The sequence below is a fragment of the Drosophila kikkawai genome, unplaced genomic scaffold, assembly GCF_030179895.1.
Source record: "Drosophila kikkawai strain 14028-0561.14 unplaced genomic scaffold, DkikHiC1v2 scaffold_100, whole genome shotgun sequence".
Lineage (NCBI taxonomy): Eukaryota > Metazoa > Arthropoda > Insecta > Diptera > Drosophilidae > Drosophila > Drosophila kikkawai.
In genome coordinates, this window is record NW_027222428.1 from 13,918 (window position 1) to 28,443 (window position 14,526).

At 43.1% G+C, this 14,526-nt stretch overlaps 1 protein-coding gene and 1 pseudogene across 1 annotated transcript; both read right to left on the reverse strand.

Moving 5' to 3' along the window:
• Positions 1 to 707: 707 nt before the first annotated feature.
• Positions 708 to 1,751, reverse strand: LOC138929289 (uncharacterized). Its single transcript, XM_070288744.1, has one exon. The coding sequence runs from the start codon at positions 1,749 to 1,751 to the stop codon at positions 708 to 710; it is 1,044 nt and encodes a 347-aa protein (XP_070144845.1).
• Positions 1,752 to 1,838: 87 nt separating this feature from the next.
• On the reverse strand, positions 1,839 to 5,755 carry LOC138929290 (uncharacterized; annotated as a pseudogene).
• Between the last annotated feature and the right edge of the window lie 8,771 nt (positions 5,756 to 14,526).

Here is a 14,526-nt window from a genome sequence, read left to right on the forward strand (position 1 = left end):
GGGGGCGGCTCTAACTCTGAAATGCACTCGAAATAAGAACACGGAGAACTTGTCGGGGTGTTTCGCGACGTGCGTCGGGATGTTTATTTATGTAGAAGTAAATTGGTACTGAATACAAGTCAAAACTAAAGCTAGGGAGAGCGGATTAGAAGCTCTAGGGACTGGAAGTACGGAGGAAGAGGGAGAGAAAAGGAGAGCGTACGGGATCACACTGCCTCCCGAAATTAAACGCCTTTCTGGCGTGAACAATCAATTAAATTAACTTTATTTTCAACTAGAGTATTATTTATTTTATTTGTTATTTCATTTTTAATTGATAAAAACTCTGTTGAGCTATTGAGCTTTTTCAATAGCTCTCGAATTGTCCAATTTCTTTTTGACCCAAAAAATACGCACTTGTTTTAAAACGTTATAAATTAAATGCAATATTTATTAAGCCACGAAGTTTTCTATCAATTATCAGCGCAGGCCAGCCGAATTGCCGCTGCGGATATTTATGACCCGAAATGGTCCGAAACTATAGGCAAATATTTAAGCTGATCGTTTTCAGGCGTAGGTGAAGACAAACGAAGACGAACTGAGAAAAGAATTTCTGCTGCAGTTAGCGGACGGCCAAGGGCAGCTATGCAAATAGAGCGAGAGAGTGATAAAGTTTATGTTAGGCAGAAGGCAGGAGGAGAGGTAAAGCTTTGCTACGCAGAGCAAATTTATTGTTGTTGTTTAGCCGCTGGGTCATCAGGTGCGGGCTGCATAACCAGACATTCTCCCCCCGTTGGAAGACAAGGGCTTTCAACTTCATCCTGCTTCGGCAGCACACACAGCTTAGCAACTGCGCGATTGATGAGGCCAGTGGCGGTCTTCAGCACAGCGACTCGAGCCACATTGTCGGATCCAGCGACGAGGTTGACCACTCGAGCTAGTGGCCACTTGAGGGAGGGCAGGTTTTCGTCCTTAACCAGAACGACATCACCGAGTTGAACATCCGTCTTCTGTGTGCGCCACTTGGAGCGCTGCTGAAGGAGCGTCAGGTACTCCTTTTTCCAGCGGGACCAGAACAGTTGCTGGTAAAAACGAATTTTCTGCCAGCGATCCAACCGATTGAGGTTCAAATTAGTGTAGTCAGGCTCAGGAAACAAGGCCAGAGGAGCAGTACCCAAGAAGTGCGCCGGTGTCAACACATCAAGATCGCCAGGGTGTTCTGAAAGTGAGACTAAAGGACGAGAATTAATGATTGCCGCGATGTGGCAAACGAGAGTGCGCAGGTCATCAGCGGGCAGTATCGCAGGTCCAACAGATCGGTAGAAGTGGTACTTCGCAGTCTTCACAGCCGCCTCCCATAGACCTCCAAAGTGGGGTGAGCGAGGAGGAATAAATCGCCATTCGATACTGTCAGTCAAGCAGAATTCATCTATTGCGGTTTGGTGGCTGGCATTCAGGAACAATCGCTTTAGATCAGCCAACTCGTTCTTAGCGCCTACAAAATTAGTCGCATTGTCCGACCATATGCGGGCAGGCTTGCCACGAATCAATATAAAGCGCCTCAATGCGCTAAGAAACGCTGAAGTGGAGAGATCCTGGACCAGCTCGAGGTGAACAGCCTTTGTGGAAAAGCAGATAAAAATGCAGACGTAGCACTTGATGGGTGCCTTATTCCGAACTTCCGACTTGTGATAGAAAGGGCCACAAAAATCCAGTCCAGTCACCTGGAAGGCGTAAGATGCGCTGACGCGGTCCTCCGGAAGATCCGCCATAATGTGGCCAGCAACATGTGGCTTGGCCCGAAAACAAATTATGCATTTGCTCACAGCACTCGCAACCGTCTTGCGGCCACCAATTGGCTAAAACTGCTGCCGGATTGAAGCGAGCAGGGAGCGAGGTCCAGAGTGTAGGTTGCGCCGATGAAAATGCAGGATTATTGCGCGGGTTACAGGATGCTGACGAGGTAATATCAGTGGATGGCGTGCCTCATAGTCCAGAGCAGAGTTTTTCAGTCGACCGCCAACACGTAAAAGCCCAAGTTCGTCGATAATGGGCGAGAGCGATGCGATGGAGCTGGAGGCCTTTATTGGCCGTCCTCGAAGCAGGCAATGATACTCGTCATTAAGATGAACCCTCTGAATGGAGCGAATGAGCATTTGGGTGCCACAGCGAACATGTTCCGAAGTGAGACCTGGTTGCCTGATACGATGGCGAAACTTGTAGATGTAGCCGAAGACATGCTTTAATTTTTCCCACGAGTTGAAGAATTTGCAGTACAAGGATGCATCAGCAGCTGCCGAGATGCCAACCAAAGCAATCTTTTTAAGGTCAGGAAGAGTCTTCACTGCAAGGCAGGACTCTGGCCATTGAGATTTTTCCTTTTGAAGATAGTCAGGTCCATGAGCCCATAGGTTAGAAGCTACCAGTTCACTGGGAAGAGCACCTCTTGACAGGATATCTGCTGGATTGCAGCTCGTAGGGACGTAGCGCCATTCCATTCCAATTGTAATAGACTGAATTAAAGAGATTCGGTTAGCAGTAAATATTTGAAAACGTGACGACTCATCTCTAATCCAGGACAAAACAACTGCAGAATCCGACCAGCAGTAGTAGGAGCACGAGAATAGCCCCATTTGTTGTACTTCTTGAATGAGTTGAGCCAGCAGCACGGCAGCAGACAACTCCAGCTTAGGGACCGTGAGAGTCTTCAGTGGCGCCACACGAGATTTAGCGCAGAGGAGATGGGCAATCCTTCGGTCATCCTCCATGGACACGACGTAAATGCAGCCTCCGTATGCGTCAATACTGGCATCACTGAATCCGTGGACTTCGATCACGTTGTTTGGGTTCAGTGCTAGTCGAGGAAACTGGAGCTTTTGCGTCTCACAAATATTGGCCGACAAACTAGCCACGATGAATTAAGCGCTGCAGGCAAGCTTTCGTCCCAGTCGAGTCTCTCTCTCCAGATCTTCTGTAAAAATATTTTGGCTTTAGTAATTACAGGACAAATAAGACCTAGAGGATCATAAAAGCAAGCGATCGTAGACAAGACTGAGCGCTTGGTTGGTTTGGCAATAATTTTCATTGGCGATGTGGAGAACAGCAAAACGTCCGACGACGAATCCCAAGTAAGTCCAAGCGTTTTTGTAATGTCGCTGCCATCGTCGAACTTCAAGAATGAATCCCTTTCGGCCTCTGGGATTTGCTGCAGCAAAGCAGGATCGTTTGAGCACCATTTTCTCAACTTGAAATTGCCCCTTTCGAGAAGTCCAGTGGTCTGCCGCATGATCTCCAAGACGTCTTGTGTCGAGTTGCCTCCTGTGATGAGATCATCCACGTAGAAGTCTCGCAAAAGTATTTTGGCGCCAAGGGGAAACGATGCCTTCTCATCTTCTGCCAACTGATGCATGGCTCGAACTGACAGAAACGAGGCAGGTTTAGTTCCATAGGTGACAGTGTCCAGCCTATAAACACGAATTTCCTCTTGCCGTGAATCACGCCACAAAATGCACTGCAAGTAACTATCCGGCTCAGCAATCCGAGCGCATCTATACATTTTGCAAATATCGCCGGTTAGGGCGACAGGAAATGTGCGAAACTGCAACAATGTGTTGAACAATCTCGGCTGCAAGGTGGGCCCTGCCATGAGCAACTCATTCAATGAGTATCCAGACGATGATTTGGCAGACCCATCAAAGACAACACGCAGCTTCGTAGTTGTGCTATCCTCTTTAATGACGCAGTGATGCGGCAAATAAAACTTGCATAAATTCCGTGAGTCTAAATCCACAAGAGACATATGATTCAGATCGAGGTACTCACGAATAAATGCCGAGTACTGAGCTTTGAGATGAGGATGACGATCCAGTTTGTTCTCCAGGTTAACGAAACGACGATAAGCTTGTTGATATGAATCTCCCAGGATTTCAACACTATGCTTGGTTGGCAGGCGAACCGAGTATTCTCCTGACGGCAGCCGAGTAAAGTTGGCGTTGAAATGAGCTTCACAATCGAGTTCCTCTTTGGTACGTTGAGATCCAGACTCTCCACGTTTTCAACTTCCCAAAACTTCCGCACAACGCTCTCCAGACGAGCGTCATCTCCGACTAACGTCCCTGCAGTAGCTTGGACCGCCAAGGCCGCTGACTGGCGTGGCGCTGATCCTCCGCCAGTGACAACCCATCCCAATCGAGTTTTTTGCAACAACGGGAGCCATCAGACAACTTAATTTGGCCAACGCATAGCAGCTCAAAGAATAGACTTGCTCCAATTAATAAGTCAATTCTTTGTGATCTGAAGAACTGTGGATCGGCCAGGCGAATGTTGGAAGGTATGTTCCAGTCCTCTGGGCTGACGGTGAAGCTAGGCTGGTCGTCCGTGATGGCAGGCGCAACCAAAGCCGAGATACTGGAGACGAAATCTGAAGCTTGAGACTTTAGAGTAATATTTACCGAAAAACCATCCGAGCAAAATTTAGAGTCTCCAAGTCCAGATACAGTGGCCGTGGATTTGACTTTCGGCAACTGAAGCGAGTGTGCGAGGCGAGAAGTAATGATATGCAACTGAGATCCCGAGTCGAGCAAGGCGCGGCAAGGAACCCACGAACCAGAGCGATTTTGCACACTGATGACTGCAGTGGCAAGCAAAACACAATCCGTATCAAGATTCTGAGCGACTAAAGCAGCGGATTGCGATGACGACGAAGCGAGTGAGAAGTTTGACGATACATTTGGAACAGCATTTGACGACGATGGCACGTTAGGTGGAGCAGGTTGTGGGGGCGCTGTTACAGGCGGTGCGGGAAAGTGTAGAAGGCTATGATGCTTAGATCCACATGCTCGACAGGAGCCCGAACTACAATTCCTCAATTGATGTCCAGATTTGAGGCAGTTTAGGCATAAGGCTAGCCGTTTAGCTTCACGCAGACGAGCTTGAGGAGAAAGGCTGGAGAATTGAGCGCAATTATAAATGCCATGATTTGCACCCTGGCACATAACGCACAATCTGGTCGAGGCTGTGATGCTAGTGGCGACAAACGAACTTCTCCCATGACTGCTGAACCTCCTGGGCTTGAAGCTTGCGAATTGCCACCATTGGATAAAGCAGCATGCTCCACATTCTCCAGTTTCTGGCATCGCTTCTCCAGAAATTTAGTAAATTCTGCGCAGGTGGGTATTTTGTCCAGAGAGGCAGACTCTTCCCATTTAGCCTGGGTAGTCGGGTCAACTTTTTGCAGCAGCGTATGAACAAGAATGCAACCAGCGATCTCCTCCAAGGTTCCCAAACTCTGAAGCGCTCGAAGATTGGCATTGAGCTTATCGGAGAGCTCACGCAGCTTCACAGCTGATGCACTTTCCACCTTTGACAAACCAAAAATATCTGTTATGTGAGCCTGAAAAATAAGGCGTTTATTATTGAAGCGATTGTCAAGTAATTCCAGCGCTACTCCATAGTTAGAGTCAGTGATCTCCAGCGAACGAACGGCATCTAAAGCTGGACCTTTCAGGCATGATTTCAGGTGCTGCAGCTTCTCAATTGGAGCCAGATCACTATTCCTATCAATAATTGTCAGGAACATTGAAATAAAATCGGCATACTCAGTGTAGCCGCCGCTGAAGGTTGGCAACTTAAGCTCAGGAAGGCACGATCTTCTTGGAGCAGGCGCAGCGGCCTCCATGGCCACCTCTGGATGCATGGTTGAACACGGAACTCCTTGGAATTTGCGCCTTCCCAGCTCTTGCAGCACCACCGATCTCATGGAGAACACCAAATCCTCAAAGTCGTCCCGCGCTTGGCTGCCAATTTCCCCATAATCGAGTTCCTCCAACGAATCATGAGCAATGAGAAAGAGGCTTCGGTTTTATTTATAAGCTCAAGTTTCAGGGTGAGCTCCTCCTCAGGAACGGCCTTAACCCTATCGGCAGTAAGGCAGAAGCAATTTTTTGAGCATGGGCAGCTATCGCGTTTGCCCTACGCTTAAAGAGCGTAACTCGATTGGGCGGCGAAAACTGAGGAGTTTCTGGGGTCGACATTTTATTTTATTAGCTCACAATATAAACTGCAGCCAACAGTTTGACATGCACTGCAGATTTTTCTTTGTACCGCAATGATGCCCGCACACAAGCGAAAGTATTTTGTCAGAGTTACTGCACAAAATAGGCGGGAAGCGAATTCGAATAGCTGTTACCGACGGCAAATGAACAGCAAGCAGGAGAACGAGAGCAAAGAGTACACGCAAAAGTACCGGTGCATATATGTGTATGTATGTATGTACGTTTGCCTAGCGCGGCGCGGCAAAGTACAGCCACAAGCAATGCACTAAACGAAATTGTTTACGCGCTTGGCACAATTATTAAACCGAAATGTTTAATGTTTTTACTAGCCAAGATCACGTCGGGGTCACCAAATGTTGAGCTATTGAGCTTTTTCAATAGCTGTCGAATTGTCCAATTTCTTTTTGACCCAAAAAATACGCACTTGTTTTAAAACGTTATAAATTAAATGCAATATTTATTAAGCCACGAAGTTTTCTATCAATTATCAGCGCAGGCCAGCCGAATTGCCGCTGCGGATATTTATGACCCGAAATGGTCCGAAACTATAGGCAAATATTTAAGCTGATCGTTTTCAGGCGTAGGTGAAGACAAACGAAGACGAACTGAGAAAAGAATTTCTGCTGCAGTTAGCGGACGGCCAAGGGCAGCTATGCAAATAGAGCGAGAGAGTGATAAAGTTTATGTTAGGCAGAAGGCAGGAGGAGAGGTAAAGCTTTGCTACGCAGAGCAAATTTATTGTTGTTGTTTAGCCGCTGGGTCATCAGGTGCGGGCTGCATAACCAGACAAACTCTATTTCATTATTTTTACTTAATAATGAAATAGAATCAATTTTTAATCAAAATTCCTATTTTTTAGAAAATTTTTTATCTTTAAAAATTATATAATTTTCCAACAAATTTTATTACTATTTTATTAATAAATTATTTATTAATTACATTAATTGTTGTTGTAAAAATTACTAAATTATTTAAAGGACCTATTCGTATAATATCTTAATAATTAATGAATAAACCTTTACGAACTTCACACCCATTATTCAAAATTGCTAATAATGCATTAGTTGATTTACCAGCTCCAATTAATATTTCAAGATGATGAAATTTTGAATCATTATTAGGATTGTGTTTAATTATTCAAATTTTAACTGGATTATTTTTAGCAATACATTATACTGCTTATGTAAATTTAGCTTTCTACAGAGTTAATCATATTTGCCGTGATGTAAATTATGGATGATTATTACGAACTTTACATGCTAACGGAGCATCATTCTTTTTTATTTGTATTTATTTACATGTAGGACGAGGAATTTATTATGGTTCTTATTTATTTACACCTACATGATTAATTGGAGTTATTATTTTATTTTTAGTAATAGGAACAGCTTTTATAGGATATGTATTACCTTGGGGACAAATATCATTTTGAGGAGCAACAGTAATTACTAATTTATTATCTGCTATTCCTTATTTAGGAATAGATTTAGTTTAATGATTATGAGGAGGATTACAGTAGATAATGCTACATTAATTCGATTTTTCACTTTTCATTTTATTTTACCTTTTATTGTTCTTGCAATAACAATAATTCATTTATTATTCCTTCATCAAACTGGATCAAATAATCCAATTGGATTAAATTCTAATATTGATAAAATTCCATTTCGCCCTTATTTTACATTTAAGGATATTGTTGGGTTTATTGTAATAATTTTTATTTTAATTTCATTAGTATTAATTAGACCAAATTTATTAGGAGATCCAGATAATTTTATTCCCGCTAATCCTTTAGTTACATCTGCTCATATTCAACCCGAATGATATTTTTTTTTTGCTTATGCAATTTTACGATCTATTCCTAATAAATTAGAAGGAGTGATTGCATTAGTTTTATCTATTGCAATTTTAATAATTTTACCATTTTATAATTTAAGAAAATTCCGAGGAATTCAATTTTATCCTATTAATCAAATTTTATTTTGAATAATAGTAGTAACAGTAATTTTATTAACTTGAATTGGAGCTCGACCTGTAGAAGAACCTTATGTATTAATTGGACAAATTTTAACAGTTGTATATTTTTTATATTATTTAATTAATCCTTTAGTAAATAAATGATGAGATAATTTATTAAATTAATTAGTTAATGAGCTTGAACAAGCATATGTTTTGAAAACATAAGATAGAATTTAATTTTCTATTAACTTTACTAAAAAAATTCATTATAATAAAGAAAATATTAAATTTTAAAACCAATAAAAAACCCTGCCTAGAATTGATTTAGAATCAAAGCTTTCAATCCGATGAGTATTCTACACTCAAAGAAAAGTTTAAGGTTGCGAATTTACCAGACTTTCAAGTAATCGACAACTATCTATACCATCGGACTTGTTTTCCCTCTTCAGAAAACCAAGATGAGGATTGGAAATTATTCGTCCCATTAGAGCTTAGGGATGAAGTGATTCGTTCCAATCATGACCAACCATCGTCTGCTCATTGCGGAGTCGCTAAGTGCTTAGAAAGAATACGACGTAGCTTCTACTGGCCACGAATGGCTACAGACGTGCGGGAATATATAGCTCGATGTGAATTATGTCGAACTTCTAAACATCCGACAGTTGGCCTCAAACCGCCAATGGGAAGCCAAGCGACTAGCGAAAGACCATTCCAGCGTCTTTATGTCGATTTCATAGGACCCTTTCCACGAACCACGAAAGGCAACATCGTATCTTTATTATACTGGACCATTTTTCAAAGTTCACGNTTTTAAAACCAGTGCGAAAGTTTACTTCCAATGTTATCATTGAGTACTTGAGAGAAGAAATTTTCCCTTGCTATGGCGTTCCGGAAACCATTGTTAGCGACAATGGAAAACAATTTAAGAGCCACGACTTTGAAGAATTTATTTCTAAACACGGAGTTAAACATTTGTGTACAGGTGCCTATGCTCCCCAATCAAATGCTGCCGAAAGAGTTAACCGCTCCATTAATGCTGCTCTTCGATCATATGTGCGGAAAGATCAGCGGGAATGGGATACTTATCTTAGTGCTATCAATTGTGCCCTTCGGAACTCTATACACCAGTCCGTTGGAGCCGTTCCTTATTTGATTACACACGGCGAAGACTATAAGCTGCTTAAAAATCTTGAATTACTAACAGAAAGCAGTGCCAGAATAACTCGTGAAGATGAATTTTCAAGAATTAGGTCAGATATATGCAAGAATTTGGAGAAAGCATATACTAAAAATCAACGAGCGTATGACTTAAGAAAACAACCGCGCTCCTTTGAAATAGGTGATGAAGTTATTAAAAGGAATTTTCAACTTAGTAATATGGCTTCTCACTTTAACGCTAAGCTAGCACCCGTAGGAATAAAAGCTAGAATTAGACAAAAATTAGGTACAAATATATATAAGTTAGAGGATTTAAATGGAAAAGAATTAGGAAACTTTCATGTAAAAGATATTTGGCAAGCCTAACCATTGTCACCCTTTTTCAGCTTTTATCTATACTGTGGAAGTAAAGATCAAACCTGTGCTGTGGGGGTGAAAGGTATTTTATGTTAACATATTTATTAGTTCCATATTGTTCATTCGCGGTCCGTATCAACAAAAGTGGACGCGACTGTAAACTGCAAGTAAAAGCTCATTATCTAGAGCTTAGCTTAGATAAAGCTCATTATATGCAATATATATCGATGCTCATAGATAGCAGCTGATCGATGCATCTAGCTGACAACTCTAATTAGCTGTCATCTAGCTGTCATGCACTTGTCATGCACCTGTCAAATCGAGCTTAATTTTTCGACCCTCGTTTCCGTTTTGGCCCTTCTCTCATTCTCATGAGATCTGTGCCCAGCGAAACATCGTGATTACTATATCACAGAAAAATATATATTCACGTGCAGGAAAATTTATATAAACCTCGCCGAACTATTAATTGTGCTTCGCCACACAAGGCATTGATATTTAAATTAAAGGAGAACTTCTGGAAACCAATATTTTTGTGTTTTTGTGTTCCGAAATACTTCGGGTAAGCATTTTGTGAAAAAGTGAGGTTCAAATAGAAAATAAACTTTAGTTTTCTAGGCGGATTATCTGAGCCATCCCGCTCCCGATCGGGCAACGAAACCTTTGTTTATTGAGAGCCAGTAAAACCCCCATTAAGTGGCGGCGGCAGCGATCAACGTTTTCCGCCCCGTTCCGCCTTCTGGCCTGCCACGGCCGCTGGCCCCCCCTACGCCCATTTACATATATATTTGGAGGCTAAAGGAGACATTAAGACACCAAGAAGGAGGTCGTTCTTTTTTTTGTGGATCTACCCCTCAGCTTTCCACCAGCTATATCGGCGGGCCCCCAAGAAGGGCGCTACGCCATCTATTTTTGTGCACTTAATCAACCGCAGGATCATTTGTATCGCCTGCTTCACATTATTTTGTTAATTTTAGTTTATATTTCTTTTAAAGAGAATTTGTACTTATATCTGAATTTGTTTTCATGTGCTGCTGACGAGTTTGGTTTTTCATATATGACTTTAATTTCCACATTTATCAGCAAAGGTCACCGTGAGGTCAACGGGCCCGTCGACATCGAGGGACTGGGTCGTAAGTACGGCATAGCCGACATATACAAAATTTATGAGAAACCAAGACCAGCACACAGGTTCTTCAGATCGCTCTGAATAGCGATTTTTTTTTGTTCTTTCTTTGTTAAATATTAGGATCTAAGTATGAAAACGACTCTTTTTGAATTTTTATATACCATTATAGAATTAATTGCACATTATATTTTTAGTATAAACTTTATGAAATTATAACGAAATTGAAATCATGAATTATTAGAGTTTTTATTTAGGCACCTTAAGGGTCAACACCTCAGAGGAATTCAATTCGCTAGGAGATAAATAACACCTCAATTCTCTCACAAAAACAGTTCAAGTCGTAATTCCAAGTTTTTCGGGTTTTCTTATTTCCTCCCGATACTCTGTCTACATTTAATATATAATAGATATCGCATTCGACCCTCATCGAGTGCAGACGTGCTTACGGACGACCGCTACGCGGGGTTTATTCTCGAAGTGTTTTTTCACGGTGAAAGAGTAAATTCGGAACTCTAAAATACGTACTGTCAGCTAGGCCAAGCCCTACAGTGCGTATGACATACGGACACTAGTGCGTGAGACGTGTTTTTGAGCTGCAAAGTTCATTTATATGGTGCCACGCGTAACAAGCTCAAAACAATGAGCGGCGATCAAAAGAATGAGCGTAGAACCTCAGTAAACCAAAGAAACGGCTGTTTCACTTATTTCTCAACTCGCGATATCGAAGCAGAAAAAACGTCTACAAAGCCCAACCCGGCTCTACTGACCGCCGACGGCACGAGAGCGCGCTCTTGCTCACCCGCCCTACTCATTCCAGCTCCTACATCTTGGAGCTCCCAATGCCAAACCCCACCACCACCGGCTTCGATGGAAGACGCACCAACAACAAGCAGAGCTGCAATTTCTGCAAACGTAGCAAAAGCAACAGCAACAACTAAACCAACGAACAATATTGCGAAATCGGTGCCAACGGCCGCATCGCCAAATTCAATGGTAACAAAAACCGTGAACTCCGAAAAGCAACAAGCGGTTCCGGCCAAACAGACTGGCATGGATCGCTACATCCAAATTAAGCGCAAGCTTAGCCCACATAACACGGTTGGTAACAAGCCTAAGATCAACCGTGTCACCAAAAGCTACGACCCAAACAACACCAACAAATTTTCTCCGCTAGCAGCTGATGAGAATAACCAAGCAGAGCCGGAGCAGGAGACCCAAAAACAACCAAAGCCCCCACCCATTTATATTAGGGAGAAAAACTCAAACGCCCTGGTCAACAAAATTGTTGCGCTGGTCGGGGACGGTAACTTTCATATTGTTCCGCTTATTAAAGGGAACATTTGCGAAACAAAAATCCAAACCAAAACAGAAGAACACTTTCGAGCTGTGTCAAAATACCTGGAAGATTCCAAAAAGAATTTTTACACCTACCAACTGAAAAGCAGCAAAGGACTGCAAGTCGTGTTAAAAGGAATTGAACCAGACGTCGCCCCCTCTGAGATAGTGGAAGCCCTGAAAGGCAAGGGTTTCCTTGCCAAGAACGTCAGCAACATTATAAATAAAAACAAAAAGCCGCAACCACTATTCAAAGTCGAACTGGAGCCAGAAAGTAAAACTCTGAAGAAGAATGAAGTTCACCCGATCTACAAGTTGCAGTTCCTGTTGCATCGAAGAATCACCGTTGAAGAACCACACAAACGCAACGGTCCTGTGCAATGCACAAATTGCCAGGAGTATGGACATACGAGGACATACTGCACCCTTCGGTCAATCTGCGTAGTCTGTGGAGACTTCCACAATTCCGCACACTGCCTGCGAATAAAGAAGACCCAAATCGAAAAAATGCGGAAACTGTGGAGAAAATCACACAGCTAACTACAGAGGCTGCGTGGTCTACAAGGAGCTGAAGAGTCGCATGCGACGAGCAACAGCTACACGCCAACAAAATACACAAAATGTGTATTTTAATTCAAAAAACTACTCCAGATGTATTCTTTGCCAAAGCAGCCAGATCCTCTTTTGGTCCGCTAAATGCCCCCACGGGCATCTCCTACGCTGAAGCTCTACGAACAGGTATGCAAAATCCTCCCCCCTCAAACTCGGTAAACCCTCAGCAGGCCCCAGGGCAGTCACAAAACAACCTGGAATCCATGATGGTGACCATGCAACAAAGTATGATGGAACTCATGTCATTTATGAAAACGACCATGCAAACGCTCGTCCAGAATCAGAACATGGTGATACAGTTGCTTGTAGCACAACAGTCGAAATAATCAATGTCTAATCTACGTATATCCACGTGGAATGCCAACGGCGTCTCACGGCATAAACTTGAACTAACACAATTCCTAAATGAAAACCACATCGACGCCATGCTACTGGTCGAAACGCACCTCACAAGCAGATACAACTTCCATATAAGAGGTTATACCTTCCACCGCACAGATCATCCAGATGGTAAAGCCCACGGCGGGACCGGCATCCTCATCAGAGAACGCATCAAACACCATTTTCACCAAAGGTTTGCAACAAATTTCTTGCAAGCTACGTCCATAAAGTGCAGTCAGGTAACGGCAACCTTTGCATTGCTGCTGTCTACTGCCGACCTCGCTTTACAATCTCTGAAGGTCAATTCATGGATTTTTACAACTCTCTTGGAGATCGATTTATAGCTGCAGGAGATTACAACGCTAAGCATACGCATTGGGGATCCCGCCTCGTGACCCCCAAGGGAAGACAACTGTACAACGCTCTCATCAATGTGAGAAATAAGCTGGACTACGTTTCCCCTGGTAGCCCCACATATTGGCCAGCAGACCCCAGAAAGATACCGATCTAATTGACTTCGCGGTGACAAAAAACATCCCACGCAATTTAATAAACGCTAAGGCCCTTCCAGACCTTTCTTCAGATCACTCGCCGCTGTTGATAACCCTTCTTCAAAGCCCAGAAACTACGGATCGCCCCTATAGGCTGACGTCGCACAGAACCAATTGGATGAAATACAAAAAGTATGTGAGTTCCCACATTGAGCTAGCCCCCCAGCTCAATACTGAAGCAGACATCGACTCCTCCACCTCAGCTCTGGAAGAGGTACTTGTGACTGCAGCCAGAAGCTCAACACCACAACAGACGGATGTGCAAAAAATCAAATTCAAAACGAACCAGCAAATTGAACAGCTTATCCAAGAAAAGAGGCGTCTGCGACGGGCGTGGCAAACCAATAGATCGCCATGCTCAAAGCAACGTCTAAATGAAGCCACACGCAAACTAAGCCGGGCCCTGAAGCAAGATGCCGAAAGAGCACAATTAAGATATATTGAAAAACTCTCGCCAACCAGCACAAAGCATCGCTTATGGAGAGCTCACCCAAATTTAAGCTCACCGGCTGAAACCATCACCCCGATAAGAAAGCCATCTGGTTGCTGGGCCCGCAGCGACAAAGACAGAGCCGAAACTTTTGCCTCACATCTCCAGGGCGTTTTCCAGCCGAACCATGCTGCAAATCCACTTGAACTACCGCAAATCCACACTGAAACGGAATCTACTCCAGCATCATTTCGTCCGAACGAGATAACGAAGGTCATCAGGGAACTGAAGCCGAAAAAGGCTCCCGGCGATGACCTAATAACTCAAAAAATTATAATTGAACTTCCGAATTGTGCTATTGAGGTCATCTGTAAAATCTTCAATGGGATCATAAGTCTCGGCCATTATCCAACAAAATGGAAAAAATCTATAATTATAATGATACCGAAGCCCGGAAAGACCACACGATTCCGTCATCTTACCGACCAATAAGTCTACTATCATGCTTGTCCAAGTTATTTGAAAAATTCCTACTAAAGCGCATAATCTTATCTGGGAGCTCACAACATTATCCGAGCTCAT

Bases quoted from the DNA above. Each gene is read 5' to 3' on its own strand.
- LOC138929289 (XM_070288744.1), bottom strand. From the start codon at position 1,751: ATGGCGGATCTTCCGGAGGACCGCGTCAGCGCATCTTACGCCTTCCAG.